The sequence below is a fragment of the Oncorhynchus keta genome, chromosome 25 (assembly GCF_023373465.1).
Source record: "Oncorhynchus keta strain PuntledgeMale-10-30-2019 chromosome 25, Oket_V2, whole genome shotgun sequence".
NCBI lineage: Eukaryota > Metazoa > Chordata > Actinopteri > Salmoniformes > Salmonidae > Oncorhynchus > Oncorhynchus keta.
Window position 1 is genome coordinate 2,802,341 of NC_068445.1, and position 24,151 is coordinate 2,826,491.

Sequence of the window (24,151 nt, forward strand, 5' to 3'; positions counted from 1 at the left end):
ACGATCTCTACAGCACTCCACCAATTAGGCCTTTATGGTAGAGTGGCCAGACGGAAACCACTCCTCAGTAAAAGGCACATAACAGCCCAAAGGCACCTAAAGACTCTCAGACCATGAGAAACAAGATTCTCTGCTTTGATGAAACAAAGATTGAACTCTTTGGCCTGAATGCCAAGCGTAACATCTGGAGGAAATCTGGCACCATCCCTACGGTGAAGCATGGTGGTGGCAGCATCATGCTGTGGGGATGATTTTCAGCGTCAGGGACTGTGAGACTGGTCAGAATCGAGGCAAAGATGAACGGAGCAAAGTACAGAGATCCTTGATGAAAACCTGCTCCAGAGTGCTCAGGACCTCAGACTGGGGCGAAGGTTCACCTTCCAACAGGAAAACGACCCTAAGCACACAGCTAAGACAACGCAGGAGTGGCTTCTGGACAAGTTTCTGAAAGTCCTTGAGTAGCCCAGCCAGAGCCTGGACTTGGAACCCGATCGAACATCTCTGGAGAGACCTGAAAATAGCTGTGCAGTAACGCTCCCCATCCAACCTGACATAGCTTGACAGGATCTGCAGAGAAGAATGATAGAAACTCCCCAAATACAGTCTGCCAAGCTTGTGGTCATACCCAAGAAGAATTGATGCTGTAATTTCTGCCAAAAGTGCTTCAACAAAGTACAGAGTAAAGGGTCTGAATATTTAAGTAAGTAAAAAGTTTCAGTTGTTTTCTTTTTATAAATTAGCAAACATTTCTTAAAACCTATTTTTGCTTTGTCATTATGTGGTATTGTGTTGATTGATCAAAATAAAAACAATTTTAATCAAATTTCCAACAAGGCCGTAACGTAACAAAATGTAACAAAAAGTAAACGGGTCTGAAAACTTTCCGAAGGCACTGTACATAGGGTACCAGTACCGAGTCGATGTGCAGGGCTATTAGGAATTTGAGGTAGATATGTACATTTAGTTAGGGGTAAAGTGACTAAGCAACAGGATAGATAATAAACAGTAGCAGCAGAATGTGTTGGAGTGTCAGTGTAAGTGATGCATGTGTGAGCAGAGTCCAGTATGTGTGCATACTGTCTGAGTTATTGCAAAAAGGGTAAACTATTTAGCAGTTTTATGACTTGGGTGAAGAAGCTGTTCAGGAGCCGTTTTCTCCTAGACTTTAGCGCTCTGGTACCGCTTGCTGTGCGGTAGCAGAGAGAACAGTCTGTGACTTGGGTGACTGCAGTCTGACAATTTTTAGGGCCTTACTATGACACCGCCTGGTATAGAGGTCCTGGATGGCAGGGAGTTCGGTCCCCGTGATGTACAGGTCTGTACGCACTACCCTGTGCAGCGCCTTGCGGTCGGTCGTCTGCCGAGCAGTTGCCATACCAAGCAGTGATGCAGCCAGTTAAGATGTACTCAATGGTGCAGCTGTAGAACTTTCTGAGGATCTGAGGGCCCGTCTTTTCAGCCTCCTGAGGGGTAAGTGGCATTGTTGTGCCCTCATCATGACTGTGTTGGTGTGTATGGACCATTATAGGACAATGATCTGCAAACTTGATGATGGTGTTGGAGTCGTGCGCAGACACTCAGTCGTGTGTGAACAGGGAGTACAAGGAGGGGACTAAGCACACACCCATGAAAGGCCCCCGTGTTGAGGGTCAGTGTGGCGGATGTGTTGTTGTCTACCCTCACCACTTGGGGTCATCGCTTCAGGAAATCAAGGATCCAGTTGCAGGGAGGTGTTCAGTCCCAGGAACCTTAGTTTGGTGATGAGCTTGGAGGACACTATGGTGTTGTAAGCTGAGCTGTAGTTTACGAACAGCATTCTCACGCAGGTGTTCCTTTTGTCCAGGTGGGAAATAGAGATTGCGTTATCTGTGGATCTGTTTGGGCGGTATGTGAACTGGACTGGGTCCAGGGTTTCTGGGATGATGGTGTTGATATGAACCATGACCAGCCTTTCAAAGCATTTCATGGCTACAGATGTGAGTGCCAGGGGCAATAGTCATTTAAACAGGTTACATTGGTGTTCTTCAGCACAGGGACTATGGTGATCTGTTTAAAACATGTAGGTATTACAGACTGCATCAGGGAAAGGTTGAAAATGTCAGTGAAGAAAGACACTTGCCAGCTGGTCAGGGCATGATCTGAGTACGCATAATTTTAATCCGTCTGGCCCTGCGGCCTTGTGGATGTTAACCTGTTTAAAGATCTTACTCACATTGGTTACAGAGAGCGTGATCAGACAGTCGTCCAGAACAGCTGGTGCTCTCACATATGGTTCAGTGTTGCTTGCCTCGATGCGAGTATAGAAAGCATTTCCCTCTTCTGCTAAGCTCGCCTCACTGGGCATCTTTCAGCTTGTTTTCTCTTTGTAATCTGTGATGGTTTGCAAGTTCTGCCACATCCGACGAGCATCAGAGACGGTATAATAGGATTCAATCTTATTCTTGTAATGACACTTTGCCTGTTTGATCATTAGTCGGAGGGCGTATCAGGATTTTTTTGAACAAGTGTCCGGATTAGTGTTTCGCTCTTTGAAAGTGGCAGCTCTAGCCTTTAGCTCAGTGCGGATGTTGCCTGAAATCCATGGCTTCTGGTTGGGATGTGTACATACTGTCACTGTAGGGTCTGCTCTGAGGTGAGTGCAGTATATCCTGTGCCGAAGACTCATTTATTTAACCTTTATTCAACTAGGCAAATCAGTAAAGAACAAATTCTTATTTACAATGACAGCCTACCCCGGCCGTACCCGGACGATGCTGGGCCAACTGTGCGCCGCCCTATGGGACTCCCAATCACGTCCGGATGTGATTCAGCCTGGATTCAAACTAGGGACTGCCTCTTGCACTTAAATGCAGTGCCTTAGACCGCTGCGCCACTCATTGAAGTAGAAGTTTTCGTTCAGATTGAGGTGAGTGATTGCTGTTCTGATGTCCAGAATCTTTTTTCAGTCATGGAAAATGGCAGAAACCTCATGAACAAAAAAAATGTAAGATCAGCGCAAACTAAATAACAAAATTGGTTAGGAGCCCAATAATTGCGGCTATGCATCCAAGCGCCATCTTTATACAACAATTAGCGTGTTAGCATTTATTGAGATGACTCATGTAGTGGATGCAGCTATGCAGAGTGGTCACAAGCTGCATAGCCACAAAGTCATAAAATCAGATTTTAAACCTAACCTTAACCACCTTAAATTAAGTTCAGAAAGCACATTTTCGTTTTCATGAAGTTTTACAATATAGACATTTTTTTACTTTGCAGCTGGTCCGTCGAGCAGAAACCGCTAATTTCTGCCTCCAGGGCAAGACTCATGACAATAAATGACAAACTGAACTAAATGATTCCTTCTTCGTGTGATTTTAAAATAATCAATTCAAGGACATACATTTGGTGTATTAGAAGCAACTTTTGGTAACATGATTGTCTTTCAAACATTTATTTTATTTACACAAAGATTGACCACGAAGATCACCTTTTTTAATTCACTATAATATGGGATCTTGTTTTGTTCTAAAGATGCCTGCAAGTACCTGCGGTTGGCCTTGAACCTCTGTGGCAGTCGCTTTCCCCTGACACAGACACGACACACATTTTACTATCCTAGTGAGGACCAAACAACTGATTCACATTCAAAATCCTATTTTCCCTAATCCCTAACCATAATCCTAATCCTAGCTCCTAAACCTAATTCTAACCCTAACTCCTAAGCCTAAAATAGCCTGTTTCCTTGTGGGTACCGGTGAAATGTTCCCACTTGTCACACACACACACACAGTTTCTAAAACATATCTGTGCACAAGAAGCATCATGGAGAATTGATATAGAACAATAGGCTCAAAAGACAAAAGGACAAATAGATAATATTTACTTAGGGTTTAATTAAAAGCCAGGTGAAACATTAAAATACTGAAACGACAAAAAAATTATATTTGGTTTCCTTTTTTTTTACAAATCAGTGGTTAAAAAATATTACAAAGGATTATTCAAAACATTTTTGCAAAAGCAGCAAAACATTCTGATTGTTATCTTTAAAAAAAAGCCCTTAATATTGTGTGTACGTGGTGTTGTGTGTGTCTGTGTGCTTTTTCAGTTTCAGAAACATATTAACACAAGCAGTTAATACCAATATTCATTTGAAATGAGAAGAGGGAAACAGAAGTGCATATTAATACTATGTGTAAGTCACACTGAAAATGTCACAGAGCAGAGATACACCTACAACCGACCAAGGCTTCTGTCCCTCCCAGCTCTCTCCATCCTGGGCTAATGACGCATTCATGTGCTAATTGGAACTATTAAAACTCAAAAAAATGTGTGACTTGCGAACTGCTGGTGGTTATACACGTGCCCTGTTCAACAAGTTAGCAAGTCGGAAATTTCAGAGTTTCCGAGTTCCTGACTAGCGAGTGAACGCGGCGTAACACAGTTTTGGGTCAAACAAGTGGAGATCAGGTTTACAAAATTAACTGGAGAGTATCGTTGCAGCCGAGGAGCAGTTGTGCCATTTTGTGTAAAAAAAAAAAAAAAAAAAAAATGGTAGACACTGTAGTGCTCAACTTCACATTTTGTGGTACTGTCTCCCTTCTTTATTGGTGGTACTCCCCACCCCTACACCGTGGGACGGTTGTATATATATATATATATATAGAGAGAAAGAGAGAGAGAGAGAGAGAGGAGCCAGAGTTGGGTTGAAGCCATTTGTGACTGCCGAGGCAAGCTGGTAAAACTGGGTTTAATAATCCATTAGTACACACATGGTGTAAACTTAAGGCTACATAATAGACAGAAAGGGCATGCCTTGACAGACTGCCAAGTGCAAAAAGATCAGTTTGTTCATGAATCTGAAATCTGTTGGTTCTCAATGTCTTCTCAACAATTTAGTATCTACAGCCTAGCTTGGTTTGGACGATGTGACGACAAGGTTTGGGTGACATATTTGTAAAGCTCCAAGTCAGGGGCCTTATGCACTGTGTACCCCACAGCTACTGTAGACTACTGTAGGCCTCAACAACATAGCCCCTTTGGTACACAGCATAGGATGGCGGAACCATTGGTCAATCCACAGGCACTAAGAGACAAGGAGGAAACCCGCCTGGTCCAATGTGTGTGCACATGTGTTTTTAGCCTGCATGGTGGGTGCTAACCTGAACCCAGAAGGCATTGGTTTAGAGGCCCCTCCTCATATGTACAGTAAGCCTATAGAGTACCATGGTACGAGTCATAATCGGTTTTCCACCATTCATTTGTACCAGAGGAGATTTTAGAAACACCTCAAATAAGGGCTGTGTTTCGTGTAAATCTCTCTAGGACAAGGTGACTTTTATCAAAATATTTGCCTGTATTTAAAAAATGAAATGCTAATTAGAGGCTAATGTGGCTATCATAAAGAACGACAAATGCTTTGATGATCTGGGCGAGACTGCCGAATCGAGGCAAAGAATATCTGGATTAACTATCTAATGTTAGCTAAATGTAGTTATGAAAAGCGTCAACATTTATATAAATTGACAATTATGTAAACGGTCTTGTGCATGTTTTAAATTGACACAAAACCAGTTAGCAAAGGTGTCAGTTACAGATGACGTGCATGAGCTTGCAGGGATTTGTAGTCTTTCATGATGTCTACTTTGATGCTAATTAGAATGTTCAAATCTGAATGAAAATAGAGCTAAATATAGTGATACAATTTATTTGAAGTGTTTCTAAAATTCCCTAACAGAAAAATGAATGGTGGAAAAAAGGATCGGAACCATTTCCCTGTTTGACCGCTAGAGGCTCGACAAGAGGGCGTGAGGTCATATCAAAAGGCACAGGAGACGCCAGACCAGGGGCAAACAACAACAAGGGGTTCTCTGTCAATAAGCGGCATGGTCAAAAATATTCTTCAAATTCTCAGCAATACTCATGTTTTCTTTGGACAATACTACACTCTTGAGCTGATGCAAATTAAGGTGATGTGAAAGTGACATCAAAAGAGTATGGACTTAATGTGACGTTTCAAATCACAGGTACAGAAATGGGCCAATAGGGGGCAATGTGGGTCAACTATTGACGGCTGTTCAAAGCCAAAGATCCACTTCGTAATTTGTTTCCCTGTGTATACATGCATTTCAGCCCAATCAAAACATTCCTCTCACTGTAGCTCCCAAGGCTGCCCGATTTATAAATAGGACATTCCCAAGGTGTATGAATTCATATAGCGTTAGAACGTGAGCACAACCTACCACAACTGTACCAGCACACTGGGGAAACCATGGTCCCACACCTGGTAAAATACTGCTTTAACACTGTACAAGAAGCAACACATCTTGCCAACGTCAATAACCATTGTCATTAGTTACTGACATTCCTGTGTACCCTCAATGTCATGATGAGATCCCCAATGACGTTACATTTAGGCTGTACTCAAGCCAACAGAACGTATGAGGATAATATTATATACAATTACAATAGTATCACTGACTTGAGAGGCTTCACACATAATGGACAGAGGCTTTCATTTCAGTCACTAATACTAGGATACTACAGCTGAGCCCGGGTTGCCTTTGTATGTGAGCATGACGAGATAGATACACACTCAGTCAAAGCCCTAAGAGAAAGCCACATGGACAGTTGAAGGGAGAAAGGAAGATCCCATGCTACAAAACATCACATGTTTAAAACAACCCGGTTAAAGAATTGTCCGTGCCAAGCACAAAAAAGTCAGAGCTAAAAAGACCACACAAGGAAGGAAAGTGCAACCAGATACTGAAAAACTGCATTTACAAAACCAAAATTAGGCCACGATGCAAAAATAATAACCACATCCCACAAGTGTTGAACAGCATTCACACAAGGCAACCAGTATTCTCATAGTAAGCGTTCGCATCCCCTCGATCACAGGTGTCTAAACCTTGGTCTCTGGGGCATTACAGAAGGTACTTACAATACTAATAGCCCCTTCGATTACTAATTTAAGGCCTGTGTTTCCACTGACCACCCGAAGACCCAGAAACTCTCCGGGAGTAGCGCTGGGGTCTGCAGCTCCAGAGGGAGACTCAGACGTGGGAGGAAGGTGAGGGAGAGGCCTGCCTCTCTGGGCCGGTTGAGTGGGTGAGACTGGGTGTGTAAGCATTAACCAGAGACTGAATCAATCAGCTCTACTATTATCCTTTGTAGAACCTGTCTGCAACTGTATACCACTACCTTACACTGTACATTTTGAGTATACTCCGATTCCCAATAGTGGATGTGCACTTCCATGAGGGAAGGCTTTGTAGGGCATGTCTACCATTAGTAAGACAACTTTAATAGCTCATCCTTGGGGCACTGAAAGGGGACATGGAAGTCAAATAGCTCTATGTTCCTATGTCAACCCCAGATTAATGTTCCAATATCCTAGTCCGAAATAGGGGCGCAAGGACTATTTCAGTGTTCCAATTCCAAATATGCAGGTTTGCAGTTTTTTGGGGGGGTAAAAAATCAGGCCAATTCTCACTTGGGTCTCATGAGATCCTATCACATAGCTATTTCAGTAGCTGTTGATGACTAGAACACGCATCCCGTGAAGAAAAGCTAAAAAAAAAAACAAGTTTCACGCCATCCATCTATCTCCCACAGTCACCTGGGTAAAGGCGGGGGTGGAAATCTCAAACCCACAAATAGAACGAAGGTGGTAAAGAGAAACATGTTACAAAGTCTTCTTTTTTTCCCACATAACTACCACTTTTGTGCAAAAAGAAGGCAATTAAAATACAGTAATAATGCTTTGTTAGTTATTGTTTTCTTCGTCTTCCAACTTGCCTGTTGTAATACAATGTCTTGGATTCATTAAGATCTTGACGGTGCCGTGGGTTATTAAGATGTTCTCAGCAGCCCAAAATCCATCTCCATAGCACTGAACTAAAAGACACTACACATTCCCTTTGTTAACAAAATGATTGAAGCAGCACACTCCCTCACAACCAAAACAGAACTGCACTCTGCAGCGCAAGAAATCAAAAAAAGCAAGTGAAATATTTGGTCTAGCGCGGCATTGAAAACGACAGAATGTCGTTAAATAAATGGAAAGATTCAACTGCAAAGCGTAGCTCTGCTCATACTGAAAAGACCAACATTGAAATTCATAACACTATGAATATATTCACTAACGTTAATGTCTATTAGACACCTTTTAATACAAAAAAAAATAACCTTAGTGCAGCACATCTGAATGTAACACTATATGGGTAGATTTAAAGGTTTATTAACACTGATGAAGGGCTGAGCAGACATTAACCCCCCAAAATAGTGGACCGAAAAGACAGGTACAAGTGTAAATGTGAGTGTGTATGTATGTATGTTTAAGTGTGTGTGTGTCATAAACATACTGTCTTTTTAGTGGACATCCTGAGCGCCATTTTCAATTCCAGCTAAAGGAGTGGAAGTCCTGCAGTGGCACCTGGGTTTTACCTGACATTGCAGCTTTATAAAAACATACTGAGAGGGGGGGTGGGTCAAAAAGTTTATCTTCCTCTATTCGTTATTCCCTTCCTCCCCACATTTGCCATGTTATGGAGGAGGCAAGCAGAGGAAGGCAAGGAGACAGGAGGGAGGGAACACATCAGCCTCATTTTTTTGGTATAATACACTCAGTGAGGACAAAAGACTACAGTTGACTTTCAAATACAGCTGTAATAAAATAAAGTTAAAAGACACTAGAATTAAGGATATATGCAGGCAGGGGAGAAAACTCCTGTTTGCTCCCGGTGAGGGTTGATGATGGAACCCTGAGCAGTGCTGCCCCCTGTGGTACGGGGGAGTTAAGGCAGGCTGGCTGAGGGGCACCCTAGTGGTCAATTAAGACAGAGCAAGAAGTTTGGCTTCTTACTCCCTCCCATGGCAGTGGTATAAAATAGCCCTCTGATCCAGAAATGCTATCAAGTGTTCACTTTGAATGTCATTGAGGGGGATTTGTTCAGCACTGTTGGCCTCTCCTCTTGGTGTTATGTGGGGGATCACGATGGGTGCTTGAATCACAAACCACCACCTTTGCTTGAGCAGGTACCTCAACCCAGACTAACCACCTCTACTGCCTCTCCCTTGCACAGCTGATTCTAGAACAGAACCTCCAACACGGAGCTTCACTGGGATGAAACCCGGGAGAAAACAAAATGGTGTCAAACCTGTCCAAAGTGGATGACAAAGTCTGTGGAAGAGAAGTCAGACAGGCATAGGTGGTGGTCAGAGACTCGAGGCAAAACACCCAACTCTGGGATGGGCTCTACTCTAATTTCAAATCCCTAAGCGAAATAAAACCAAACAAAGCATCCTTCCATGTGTGTTGAAGCAGAGCTGGCACCCCCTGGCTTCTGGTCTTGTCCAGTGTGCTAACAGTCTAATAGACATGAAGGCAGAGGTAACCTCCCCATAGGGGAGTCTTAGCAGTGGTCTGTGGAATGGTCTTTAGCTTCTGTGTGACTGAGGGGCAGAGAGAGAGAGCCCTTTTTGTTCCCAGTCTCGTCACCCCCAGGCTGGTGGGTGGATCTCAGGGGGAGGAGGCAGGACTGGACTGGTCACTGAGGCCCAGCTAGGTGACACCATCTTGGGCACAGAGAACTGGACTGGTCACTGAGCCACAACCCCCCTCCATACACAATCGTACAGAAGGGAGACTTGGCTCTCCCGTCATGGAGAGGTGGTAGACTCATAGCTGGCTCCCTCAGTCTGGGGTGAGAGGTCAGAAGCAGGAGGGGTCATGGAGGGGTGACAGCCTCAGGAGACATGGGGAGAGGAGGACGGGTGTCTCGAGAAGCACCAGCCTCTCTTGGTGCGCAGCTTGCGTAGGATCTCCTCCTCGCGCTCGCGCTCCTTCTGAGAGCGCAGGTAGCGGTCCTCCTCCTTCAGGAACCACACCGGAGGCCATCGCTGCTTCTCAAAGTGCCTCTGGTTCTCTACAAACAGAGAGAGAGGGGGGGAGAGAACATAAGAGATGCATAAACAGACATAGAAAGAGAAAGAAAGCGTGAATACAAGGGACCAAAAAGTAACGTTAGAAACAAGTGAGAGATGGGGAGCGAAGTTGGGGATCGGAGGTGGGACTGGAGGTACAAAAGAGATGAAAAAAAATGTAGAACAGAGCGGATGAGGAGACACACACAGACGTAGAGAAGAGAAAGGGAATGCGGTCTGTACCTGGAGACATGACCTTCATGTCTTTAGGGAACTTGCGACAGACGCTGTTGTAGTTGGTGCAGATGTGATGGAGACACCAGGCAGACAGCTGCTTGGCATTGTGGAACTGCAAGGGATGAATGAATAGGTGATCAAGTCCATCAAAAAGGTCCAATGGAAAAAAAAGACCTCAAACTTTCTTACTTTACAAATAAGAAAGATGAACTTGAATGGGAAGTGGACAAATGACTTTTAAAGAGGAATGTCACCTGCCATTGTAGAACAAAGTTTTCTATAGTTGGGTATCTGATATAGGCCTGAGCTATAGGGTGGTCCGATCCTTCTTGGATATCAATTAGAATGTTCTCTCCAGTGAAATAGTATTTTCCTAACAACAGAATGTAGTATGTGTATTATGTGTATTACAGTAACAGTGTCATCAGTACAACTGTCATTCAGAGTATACGGTACGTGTAAAGACTCACCTGAGCCAACTCCAGGTAAGCCAGCACCTGTCCGTCGATGTCCACTCCCTTCATCGCCCACTGGAGCAGCTCATTCACAGCATACTGCTCTGTGAGGGCAACAAGGCGTGGCAGACACAGCCGGTTGGATAGGACGATAAGCTCAATAGGCTCCAGATCAGGACAGGGCGAAAGCAGCCCACAGTACATGAACTCCAACACTGCACGCATACAGGAGCTACTGGTGTCAGGGATGGACACCTGGAGGAGGGGGAGAGGGGGAGGGAGGGGAGAGAAAGTTGGATAGAGAGATTCAAATTTTGTGAATTAGAAAATAATAATACTATTGTCTTCTACACTTAGCAAAAAAAGAAACGTGCTCTCACCGCGTATATTTTTAACAAACTTAACATGTAAATATTTGTATGAACTTAACAAGATTCAACAATGGAGACATAAACTGAACAAGTTCCACAGACATGTGACTAACAGAAATGTAATAATGTGCCCCTGAACAAAGGGGGGTCAAAATCAAAAGTAACAGTCAGTATCCAGTGTGGCCATCAGCTGCATTAAGTACTGTAGTGCATCTCCTCCTCATGGACTGCACCAGATTTGCTAGTTTTTGCTGTGAGATGTTACCCCACTCTTCCTCCAAGGCACCTGCAAGTTCGCTGACTTTTCTGAGGGTGAATGGCCCTAGTCCTCACCCTCTGATCCAAATGGTCCCAGACGTGCTTAATGGGATTGAGATCGGGGCTCTTCGCTGGCCATGGCAGAACACTGACATTCCTGACCAGCAGTATGGCTGGTGGCATTGTCATGCTGGAGGGTCATGTCAGGATGAGTCTGCAGGAAGGGTACCACATGAGGGAGGAGGATCCGGTGATGCTGTGACACACCGCCCTAGACCATGAAGGACCCTCCACCTCCAAATCACCCCTGGTGAGATAAAACCGCGACTCGTCAGTGAAGAGCACTTTTTGCCAGTTCTGTCTGGTCCAGCGACGGTGGGTTTGTGCCCAAAGGCAACGTTGTTGCCGGTGATGTCTGGTGAAGACCTGCCTTACACCAGGCCTACAAGCCAAGCCCTCAGTCCAGCCTCTCTCCGTCTACTGTGGACAGTCTGAGCACTGATGGAGGGATTGTATGTTCCTGGTGTAACTCGGGCAGTTGTTGTTGCCATCCTGTAGCTGTCCCACAGGTGTGCTGTTCGGATGCACCGATCCTATGCAGGTGGTGTTACACGTGGTCTGCCACCGCGAGGACGATCAGCTGTCCTTCCTGTCTCCCTGTAGCGCTATCTTAGGCATCTCACAGTACGGACATTGAAATGTGTTGCCCTGGCCACATCTGCAGTCCTCATGCCTCCTTGCAGCATGCCTAAGGCATGTTCATGCAGATGAGCAGGGACCCTGGGCATCTTTCATTTGGTGTTTTTCAGTGTCAGTAGAAAGGCCTCTTTCGTGTCCTAAGATTTCATAACTGTGACCTTAATTGCCTACTGTCTGTAAGCTGTTAGTGTCTTAACGAGCGTTCCACTGGTGCATGTTCATTAATTGTTTATGGTTCATTGAACAAGCATTGGAAACAGTGTTTAAACCCTTTACAATGAAGATCTGTGAAGTTATTTGGATTTTTGCAAATTATCTTTGAAAGACATGATCCTGAAAAAGCGCAGTTTATTCTTGAGTTGAGTAGTTATTTAAGTGATAATGCCAGAGAAGCCGGTGTTTGTCGGATATATTGGCACGGGTGTTGTTAAGCCCGAGACTAAGTTTGAGTACAAATTTGTTTACATCCCTGTTATTGTGCATTTCTCCTTCGCCAAGATATTCCATCCAGTTGACAGGTGTGACATATCAAGAAGCTGATTAAACAGCATGATCATTACAAAGGTGCACCTTGTGCTGGGGACAATAAAAGGTCACTTTAAAATGTGTAGTTTTGTCACACAACAATACCACAGATGCCTCAAGTTCTGGTGGACATTCCTGCTCACTGAAGGAATGTCCACCAGAACTGTTGCCAGAGAATTTAATGTTCATTTCTCTACCATAATGTTTTTTTAAAATAGAATTTGGCAGTATGTCCAATCGGCTTCACAACCGCAGACCACATGTAATCACACCAGCCCAGGACCTCCACATCTAGCTTCTTTACCTGCGGGATCATCTGAGACCAGCCACCCGGACAGTTGATGAAACTGAAGAGTATTTCCATCTGGAATAAAGCCCTTTTGTAAGGGAAAACTCCTTCCGATTGGCTCATGTGAAATCCATAGATTAGGGCCTATTAAATGTATATCAATTGACATATTTCCTTATATGAACTGCAACTCAGAAAAATCGTTGAGATTGTTGCATGTTGCATTTATATTTTTGTTCAGTATAGACTGATATATAGTCCTATACTGTATATAGATGTCCTAGCCTACCTATTTCAGGTAATACATTCAATGCAGTATTGGCCTTATATTTAGCTAATTCATGATTGGTTATGATTAATAAGCCTATAACGTATAACCTCTGTCTCTTGCACAATACACAAGCACCTGTGCTCTGCTGACCTCTCCTTATAAAAAAATGCTCCTTAGCTCTTGGAGTCCCCTGCAGGAAAAGCTAGACTAGAATAGCTTGTGGGACGTCATTTTTGGTTTTGCATTTCTTATACCAAGACTATTCCAAGGGACGCACACTCTTTTTTTTGCTGAATGTTAAATAGAGTAGCCCAATAGAACTCATGGATAGTCCGAAAGAAGAACGAACGCACGATGGCAGTGGGCTATAGCAGTTATTTATTCAGACCCATAACCATTCAATCTTCGCGAAGAGAAGTGAAAGAGGAGGTAGGCTAATAGCATTAGGGGAAACATTATAAAAAGGTATATATGCGTCAACCTGCTAATTATACAAATTATATTTCAAAATTAAAATCAAATTCAATAGCCTATACTTGACTTTGTAGGCTGCATGTGCTGAACCAGAATCACATGTTTTCTGCCTTATCATGGTTTGAACAATGTGCGAAATTCCAGTCCATACAATACAGTATAATACAGTTCACACTCAAAAATATTAGCCTACTGGAGAAAGTTATGTATTTACCCAGGAGAGATAGCCACATCTATGGGATTTTATGTTTTTCTGTAGTACGTAATATGCAGTAGCCTACATCATCTACAGTGCATTCGGAAAGTATTCAGTCCCCTTCACTTTTTCCACATGTTGTTACTGTTACAGCCTTATTCTAGAAGGATTACATTTTTTCCCACCTCAATCTACACATATTACCCCATAATGACAAAACAGAAAGATTATTTTTTTGCAGATGTAATAAACTGAAAAATGATAATTACAGATGTCCATCACAGGGATGGTGCCAGATTTTCTCCAGACGTCACACATTTAGGCCAAAGAATTCAATCTTGCTTTCACCAGACCAGAGAATCTTGTTTCTTATGATCTGAGTCTTTAGGTGCCTTTTGACAAACTCCAAGCAGGCTGTCATGTGCCTTTTACTGAAGAGTGGATTCTGTCCGGCCACTCTACCATAAAGGCCTGATTGGTGGAGTGCTGCAGAGATGGTTGTCCTTCTGGAAGGTTCTCCCTTCTCCGCAGAGAAATCTGTGGCTCTGTCAGAGTGACCATCGGGTTATTGGCCACCTCTCTGACCAAGGCCCTTCTCCCCCGATTGCTCATGGTGGTTCTAAACTTCTTCCATAAGAATGAGGGAGGCCACGGTGTTCTTGGGAACCTTCAATGCTGCAGAAATGTTTTGATACCTTTCTCCAGATCTCTGCCTCGACACAATCTATGGACAACTCCTTCAACGTCATGACTTGGTTTTTGCTCTGACATGCACTGTCAACTGTGGGTCCTTATATAGACAGGTGTGTGCCTTTCCTAATCATGTCCAGTCAATTTAATTGACCACAGGTGGACTCCAATCAAGTCGTAGAAACATCTCAAGGATGATCACTGGAAACAGGATGCACCTGAACTCAATTTTAAGTCTCATAGCAAAGGGTCTGATTACTTATGTAAATAAGATATGTTTAAACATTTTAATACATTTGCAAAAATGTCTATAAACCTGTTTTTGGTTATGGGGAATTATGTGTGGGCTCTGTACTGCATTTGGTATTTTTTGGGCTTGGGCTCATTAAAGGTCATTAATGTAGGGCTCATAAAATGTATTTAATATATGTCTCATCAGGCTCAGGTAGCATCAGGTTAGATTTTTTAATGCTCTAATCAAATCCAGACATATTTACATGCTTTAATGCTTTTGAATGACACTTCCTGTTTTGGCGGGAAATACCTGGTTCCCTGGGAGAAAAGTGATTTGTTCTCCGGATGGAACATTTGTAAAATACCGGGAAAATATTAAACTCTAACACCAACCTTCAATGTAAGGGCATGGGTGGGTGGATCACGTAAGTAAAGTGATGTCAGAGTGATGTCACAGGAAGTAGCGTGGGGGAATGGGGTTGTGCAAGGTGAAGGGCAGTCCGTCTCCAGGCGAGTCAAACCTTTTGATCCTGCCAGAGATGAAAGCTCCGGGCCCGCCAGGGAGGTGTTGACGCTAGCTAGCACTGTGGCTAAGGGTAAACAGCCTCAAAGCACCCCAGAATAACCCCACTCGGCCAGTCGCTGCACGTGTCACAGAAGGCTTGGATGTCATTGTGGGACCGAGCTTGAAGCAGAGCTGTGGGATGGACCGAGGAGAAAACACCTCTGACTGGACCGTGTACGTAAGCACATCCAAAACAAAAAGAAAAGCTAATGCGTCCCCATATTACAGATAAAACAAGTACAAAAGTACAGCTACAGAAAATAAGGTAATATTCACTCACTGTTTGCTTCTCACTGTGTCCTGCTTCAATAAGATTGTCTGTTGTTGGAGCAGCAGCACACAGGCTGACCAGACCTACCCATACAGGCAGAATGGGCTGGGCTTGAGGTACAATAGACATGTGGCTGTGTGGTTCTTTGAAGAGTTCGGTTCAGGAAAACAGTTAACCTCTCAGGAACACTGGATCAGTGTTAATTTTGTCAACAATAACCATGGTGAAAAAATACTCTTCAACAACCTATTTGTCCTGACTAAAACTATGGCGATAATCAGTCGAAATGCCCAGCAAAAAAACCCCGATTACAAATCCCTTCTCATTTTAGTTGACGAACATCTAACGAGACGAGAATTCCATGTGAGATCAATGGACCGATAATTTGACATGAAGCTGCTTTTCAACAGTTATGTCCAATCCTAAACGTGCATGCAGCATATCATCTCATTGGCAGAATTGACATCTTTCAGTTGCACGGTCAGATTGAGCTGATCTGCCCAGCCCTCCTACACAGCCCCCAGGTGGTCACTTAAGTCACTCGTCAATCTTTTGAACTGATGCGAAGCCAGGTCCTTTGACTTGGAACTAACCTCAACTATACTTAAAAATATAAAACGCAACATGTAAAGTGTTGGTCCCATGTTTTCATGAGCTGAAATAAAAAGACCCCAGTAATTTTACATTACACACAAAAAGTCTATTTCTCTCAAATGTTGTGGACAAATTGACTTACATCCCTGTTAGTGAGCATTTCTGGTTTGCCAAGATAATCCATCCGTCATTGAAATTGATGCATGTTGCGTTTATATTTTTGTTCAGTATAGAAGCAATGTTAAACCTCTCACTTTCATGTAGGCTATTTTTGCTTTTATCACATCTGAAGTTCTACTTTTCCATGTGCGTTTCTTTTCATTAATCTGTGTTTCCTGCTCTCGTGCCGCGGTCCTCGAATGCAAGTTGCGGTTGCCTTATTCTACTGGGGAAATGAATGCTATTTGTTGAATATTAGGAGGACAGTAGTTTGGGGGATTTTTGTAAATCTCAAATTCTACCCTTTAAGGAAACCAACTTATTTACCCCCTTGTTGGTTATGACGGGGAGAAAATCAGAGCTGTTAATTGTACAACCTGTAGCCAAGGCTTTAAGCCTATATGGTTAATTATGGCATTAGTTACAATATCAATGTTGCCAGCCAATCTATACGAGGGGAAAGTAGGCCTAATTGGACAAGGCCATCTGCCTAAATATTCATTATTTAATAGAAAAAAATACAGACTATTATGTGACTAAAATGGTTGAGACTAAAACTAGCCAAACATTGCCTAGAGTTTTAGTCGACTGACAATGACTAAAACTAACAAAGGATGAAATGACTCAAATGTGACTAAGACTAAAACGGTATTTTAAGACTAAAACTAAAATTTTAAATAGCTGCCAAAATGATCACTGCCCCACTGAAGAAAATTGACGGAGAAGTTCTGTTAAGAAAAAGAAAATACCAGATCCCCCCCCCTCCATCTTGAAACTGGTTCAGAACCTGGAGAGGAACCAAGTGTGTTTCTCTCCTGAGAGGAGAGCAAACAAAGGCACACTTATTCCCACAGCCACAGTGACGGCCAAGAAGTTTTACAGGGGGCGATTTTGGGAGGGATAGAAACAAAACCGCTGAGACTGCAGATTGCACCATCGGACCATGGTAACCCCCTTCTCTTCATCTTCTCCCACCCGCCCTCACACACATGCGCACACAGAGTATACATTTCTAAAAACGTCAGGGAAAATGTATGGAGTAAAAAGTACATTATTTTCTTTAGGAATGTAGTGGAGTAAAAGTAAAAGTTGTCAAAAATATAAACAGTAAAAGTACAGATATAAAAAGAAAAAACTACATGAGTATTTTTAATGTTTTATTTTATTTAACTAGGCAAGTCAGTTAAGAACAAATTCTCATTTACAATGACGGCCTACCCCGGCCAAACCTGGAAGACGCTGGGCCAAATGTGCGCCGCCCTAAGGGACTCCCAATCACAGCTGGATGTGATGCTGCCTGGATTCGAACCAGGGAAACAGTGACGCCTCATGCACGGAGATACAGTGCCTTAGACCGCTGCGCCACTCATGAGTTTACTTTAAAGTACTTACAACCTCTGATACCAACAACCCCTCGAAGTGCCTTATTACTATTAAAAACTGGTTATCAACGTAATTAGAGCAGCAAAAATAAATGTTTATAATACATTATAACTGTGCTTAGCGTCATGTAAGTTCTGATCAAGGTACAATTACATTTTTTGTTTTACATGTCATCCTTTCAGCCCAATATGTTGGTCAAACGGTTGTATTAAAAGAACATGACATTTAAAAAAAGTCTCAGAGCAGTCTCAACACCACTATTGAGCAATGCCATGTGGTCTAGCCAGGAGAGGGTTAGAGGTGGGTAGAGCTATGGGAACCACAGGGGTCCTTCCTCAGTCCCAGGGGTGCCCCTCACCTGCCTGTCTCTGTGCCAATTAGGAGAATGTCAGCATGGCAGTGACCCTTTATTATGGAGGAAAGATCAAGGTAGAGACACAGGTGGACGCTCCTGTTCAAAGTTCTCTTACCCAGACAGAGGAGCGGGGGAATGTATGGACACAGCGCTAGGTCATCAGAGACAGGGAGACATAGGGAACGTTATGGGGACCCAGGGCAATTTAGGGATTTTCCTGTCATTCAGCATCCTTTCCCAACTTACCCTCGTTGGTTTCGGAAGTGATTAGTGGATAGAAAAAAAGGTAATGGAGACGAGTAACTTTAGAGAACACGACAGAGAAAAGGTAGCCGAGGGGGGAAAAAAGTTGAAGTAAGCCAGTAAGCCGTTTGTCAAAATGTCAAACGGCACGTCGTCAGAAACCACCATGAGAAAGATTTTGAAAGAGAAAGAGAGGAGAGAGAGGAGCTGGAGAGTGGTGGCAGTAACACCTCCTACCATTATACTTCTGTTGCAAATGTACACTGTCCCTCCCTCCCTCCCTTCACCCCTTCCATCGTGTCTCCTGTCACCGTTAGTCTTGTGTGAGAGGAATGTGACAGGCTTTCACACTCAACTAGTCAGAGATAAGCCACTGGGGCACACACACTCACATGGAAAACCACAGCGGTTATTATAGTTTTGTGATTTTTCTATTAGCTTTCATTTCTGTTTGTTTTTTAGATTTTAATTTTAAATTCTGTTGAGTTTCAGTTAGTTTTCAAACTTGATTCACTCATTTTTATTTGTTTGAGTTTAATAAAATCATTTCTATTTCGTTTGGATATTTTTAGTGTTATGGACAGAAAGTAGCCTTGCTTGTGGGAGGCTAGGAGTCATTTATGTGTCGTAGGCCTATAGTTTGTGTTTTTTTGGGATGTCACTTCTTGCCACTGGGCCAAGTCATAAGTTTGGTTAGTAAAATATACTAAGAGCTGATCCGGGAGGACCATGAACAATGAGCAGTAGGTACCAGTGTATATGGTTCCACTGCCACAGGTCTGTCCAGCAAGAACAAGTCAAGATGTCGTTAGAAAAGGTTTATTACAGATAATGGTTCTTTAATGGATGACTCATCCTTATTCTGACTGGACATTCTGTAGTGGATGCTACCAGCCTTAAGCCAGCAACTAAGGTTTCTTATTCCATTTATGGCCCTTCGACTCTCTACAACCTACCCCTATTTTCCAGATAGGTTTAAATTATAAATCAATCTTAAAGTGACTTGGATTTAAAAGGATAATCGTCATTGTCCAACTCAGACTCAGACATTTCTGCCACGCCATTCAAAGCTATGGCTAGCTCTGGAAGTTGAGCAACGCATGCTGTGCCTTGTTGGAGAAGGGGTGATAGAAGCAGGCTGATATGCCCATAAGCGAAACAGTCAGTCCTTTCTTGATCCATCGGTCTACACACAGGGTTATTTTTCATGGCTCTTTCAAGAATCTCATTAACTTCCTGAGTTGCTGTATCCATTTGCAAAACAATCAACTCGTTTAGTCTAGCAGTGGCATCTTGTGGACTTGCCAGACTGGAGGAATAAATTAACCAGTGCTTCTTCTCTTTTTTAAACTCATTTGAATTAGGTTGTCATGTTTCTGCTCTTTTCATGCAAACTGCTAACGTTGGTTGTCCTGACATCCTGACAGGCTGTCTTACCATGTCTTTATCCTGAAATTGTTTGTATGATTCTTTGTGAGTGCTGCTCAGATGAACTTTGATGCACTCCTTACTCATCATCAGAAGGGCATTCAAACCAAACTATCCAATCAGGGAGGGGCTTATTGAGTTTATTGTTGGCAGGACCAGAATAGCAGTGTTTTCACAGCACCGCATGAACACGAAGAGTGAGTCTAAAAATATGTGTGAAGGAAGTGAGAGTGGAGTGTGGCGAGTCAAAGGGAAAGGTGTTAAAGAAGGCACTGTGCTGGCTGATGGCAGACAGATAGAAATCCAGTCTCGCTCAAACGGAGGATAATTTTTTTGTTGTTGCTTTGCTTTGCAGCAAGGCCGTGGAACGACCGTTTTTTCAGGCTACGCTCTATTCAGGAGGAAAATAACTCCGAGGTGGTCACGGCTGAAAAGAAGAAAGAAGAAGTGAAACTCGACACACTTTGAAACAGAGGCCCAAGATGAGTCAAGGTACACTACACGGTTTGGTCAGAGATTCCAAAGACGCACGCTTCTCCACGCGCACCCATCACTCTGACAAAGACTCACGCTTCTCCACGCACCCATCGCTCTGACAAAGACGCACGCTTCTCCACGCACCCATCGCTCTGACAAAGACACACGCTTCTCCACGCACCCATCGCTCTGACAAAGACACACGCTTCTCCACGCACCCATCGCTCTGACAAAGACACACGCTTCTCCACGCACCCATCGCTCTGACAAAGACACACGCTTCTCCACGCACCCATCGCTCTGACAAAGACGCACGCTTCTCCACACGCACCCATCACTCTGACAAAGACACATGCTTCTCCACACGCACCATCACTCTGACAAAGACGCACGCTTCTCCACGCACCCATCGCTCTGACAAAGACGCACACTTCTCCACGCACCCATCGCTCTGACAAAGACACACGCTTCTCCACGCACCCATCACTCTGACAAAGACACACGCTTCTCCACGCACCCATCGCTCTGACAAAGACGCACGCTTCTCCACGCACCCATCGCTCTGACAAAGACACACGCTTCTCCACGCGCACCCATCACTGACAAAGACGCCTGCTTCTACACGCGCACCCATCCATCACTCTGACAAAGACATACGCTTCCTCCACTGACGCACCCATCACTGACAAAGACGCCTGCTTCTCCACACGCACCCATCGCTCTGACAAAGACGCACTGCTTCTCCACACGCACCCATTGCTCTGACAAAAGGCACACGCTTCTCCACACGCACCCATCACTGACAAAGACGCCTGCTTCTCCACACGCACCCATCACTCTGACAAAGACGCACGCTTCTCCACACGCACCCATCACTCTGACAAAGACGCACGCTTCTCCACGCGCACCCATCACTCTGACAAAGACACACGCTTCTCCACACGCACCCATCACTCTGACAAAGACGCACGCTTCTCCACGCGCACCCACACTCTGACAAAGACACAGGCTTCTCCAAGCACCCATCACTCTGACAAAGACACAGGCTTCTCCACGCGCACCCATCACTCTGACAAAGACACAGGCTTCTCCACACGCACCATCACTCTGACAAAGACGCACGCTTCTCCACACGCACCCATCACTCTGACAAAGACGCACACTTCTCCACGCGCACCCACACTCTGACAAAGACACAGGCTTCTCCAAGCACCCATCACTCTGACAAAGACGCACGCTTCTCCACGCGCACCCATCGCTCTGACAAGTGCTCTCGCCTCCCACGCCCTTTTTCAGAAATCTCTTTTCAACCTTTCTCTCGTTTTGTTTTCCTTTCACTAGTCGAGTTAAACTTCTTCTTTCTTCTTTTCAATCCTGACCACCTCTCGAAGTTATTTTCCTCCTGAATAGAGAGGAGCCTGAAAAACGGTCATTCCAGGGCCTTGCTGCTAAGCAAAGCAACAACAAAGAATTGAACTCCGTTTGAGCGTCTGTGTTAAGTGCTACATCAAGTGTCTTGCCTCTGCTCCATTGAGGCTGGCTCAGAAAATAGCCAGACATTCACCTTTATTTAACCAGGTAGGCTAGTTGAGAACAAGTTCTCATTTACAACTGCGACCTGGCCAAGATAAAGCAAAGCAGTGCGACACAAACAACAACACAGAGTTACACATGGAATAAACAAACATACAATAGGAAAAAATCTATATACAGTGTGTGCAAATGAGGTAAGATTAGAGAGGTAAGACAATAAATAGGCCATGGTGGCGAAGTAATTACAATTTAGCAATTCAACACTGGAGTGAAAGACGTGCAGGAGATGAATGTGCAAGTAGAGATACTGGGGTGCAAAGGAGCAAAAAAATAAATAACAATATGGGTATGAGGTAGTTGGATGAGCTATTTACAGGTGCAATGATCTGTGAGCTGCTCTGACAGCTGATGCTGAAAGTTAGTGAGGGAGATATGAGTCTCCAGCTTCAGTGATTTTTGCAATTCATTCCAGTAATTGGCAGCAGAGAACTGGAAGGAAATGAGGCCAAAGGACAAATTGGCTTTGGGGGTAACCAGTGAAATATACCTGTTTGAGTGTGTGCTGCTATGGTGACCAGTGAGCTGAGATATGGGGCCAGTGGAGCCAGTGGGTTTGGCAACGAATTTGAAGCGAGGGCAAGCCAACGAGAGCATACAGATCGCAGTGGTGGGTAGTATATGGGGCTTTGGTGACAAAACGGATGGCACTGTGATAGACTAAATCCAATTAGCTGAGTAGAGTGTTGAGGGTATTTTGTAAATGACATCGCCATTGTCAAGAATCGGTAGGATAGTCAGTTTTACGTGGGTGTTTGGCAGCATGAGTGCACGATGCTTTGTTGCGAAATAGGAGCCAATTCTAGATTTCATTTTGGATTGGAGATGCTTAATGTGAGTCTGGAAGGAGAGATTACAGTCTAACCAGACACCTAGCTATTTGTAGTTGTCCACAAATTCTAAGTCAGAACCGTCCAGAGTAGTAATGCTGGACGAGCAGGTAGGTGCGGGCAGAGATCGGTTGAAGAGCATGCATTTAGTTTTACTCTCATTTAAGAGCAGTTGGAGGCCACGGAAGAGAGTTGTAAGGCATTGAAGCTTGTCTGGAGGTTAGTTAACACAGTGTCCAAAGAAGGGCCAGAAGTATAGCGAATGGTGTCTTCTACGTAGAGATGGTTCAGCAGCAAGAGCAACATTATTGATGTATACAGTGAAAAGAGTCGGCCCGAGAATTGAACCCTGTGGCACCCCCATAGAGACTGCCAGAGGTCCGGACAACAGGCCCTCCGATTTGACACACTGAACTCTATCAGAGAAGTAGTTGGTGAACTAGGCGAGGCAGTCATTTGAGAAACTGAAGAATGTGGTGATTGACAGAGTCGAAAGCTTTGGCCAGGTCGATGAATACGGCTGCACAGTATTGTCTCTTATCAATGGCTGTTATATCGTTTAGGACCTTGAGAGTGGCTGAGGTGCACCTATGACCAGCTCGGAAACCAGATTGCATAGCGTAGAAGGTACGGTGAAATTCAAAATGGTTGGTGATCTGTTTGCTTGTTTCAAAAGACCTTAGAAAGGCAGGGTAGGATAGAAATAGATCTGTAACAGTTTGGGTCTAGAGTGTCTCCCTCTTTGAAGAGGGGGATGACCACGGCAGCTTTCCAATCTTTGGGGATCTCAGACGATACGAAAGAGAGGTTGAACAGGCTAGTAATAGGGGTTGCAACAATTGCAGCAGATCATTTTAGAAAGAGGGTCCAGATTGTCTAGCCCAGCTGATTTGTAGGGGTCCAGATTTCACAACTCTTTCAGAACATCAGCTATCTGGATTTGGGTGAAGGAGAAATGGGGAGGCTTGGGCAAGTTGCTGTGGGGCGCGCAGGGCTGTTGACCGGGGTAGGGGTAGCCAGGTGGAAAGCATGGCCAGCCGTAGAAAAATGCTTATTGAAATTCTCAATTATCATTGATTTATCAGTGGTGACAGTGTTTCCTAGCCTCAGTGCAGTGGGCAGCTGGGAGGAGGTGCTCTAATTCTCCATGGACTTTACAGTGTCCCAGAACTTTTTGGAGTTAGTGCTACAGGATGTACATTTCTGTTTTAAAAAGCTAGCCTTTGCTTTCCTAACTGCCTGTGTATGTATATTGGTTCCTAACTTCCCTCATAAGTTGTATATCGCGGGGGCTATTCGATGCTAATGCAGTACGCCACAGGATGTTTTTGTGCTGTTCAAGGACAGTCTTATCTGGAGTGAACCAAGAGCTATATCTGTGCCTGGTTCTACATTTTTGGAATGGGGCACCCTTACTTAAGATGGTGAGGAAAGCACTTTTAATGAATAACCATGCATCCTCTACTGACGGAATGAGGTCAATACTAGAGGTCAACCAATTAATCGGAATGGCCGATTAATTAGGGCCGATTTCAAGTTTTCATAACAATCGGAAATCGGTTTGGACAATTTTTTTTTTTACACCTTTATTTAACAAGGCAAGTCAGTGAAGAACACATTCTTATTTTCAATGACGGCCCTAGAAACGGTG

General features: G+C 44.0%; 1 protein-coding gene across 1 annotated transcript in view; it reads right to left on the reverse strand.

Moving 5' to 3' along the window:
- Positions 1–3,855: 3,855 nt before the first annotated feature.
- Positions 3,856–24,151, reverse strand: part of LOC118358017 (rho-related BTB domain-containing protein 2-like) — a 56,728-nt gene continuing 36,432 nt past the window's right edge. The window contains exons 8-10 of the mRNA XM_035735376.2: positions 10,614–10,853; positions 10,150–10,255; positions 3,856–9,908 (exon numbers count right to left, since the gene is read on the reverse strand). Coding sequence (XP_035591269.1) covers positions 9,730–9,908; positions 10,150–10,255; positions 10,614–10,853 — 525 coding nt within the window. The 3' untranslated portion in view covers positions 3,856–9,729. The remainder of the gene's footprint in view (positions 9,909–10,149; positions 10,256–10,613; positions 10,854–24,151) is intronic.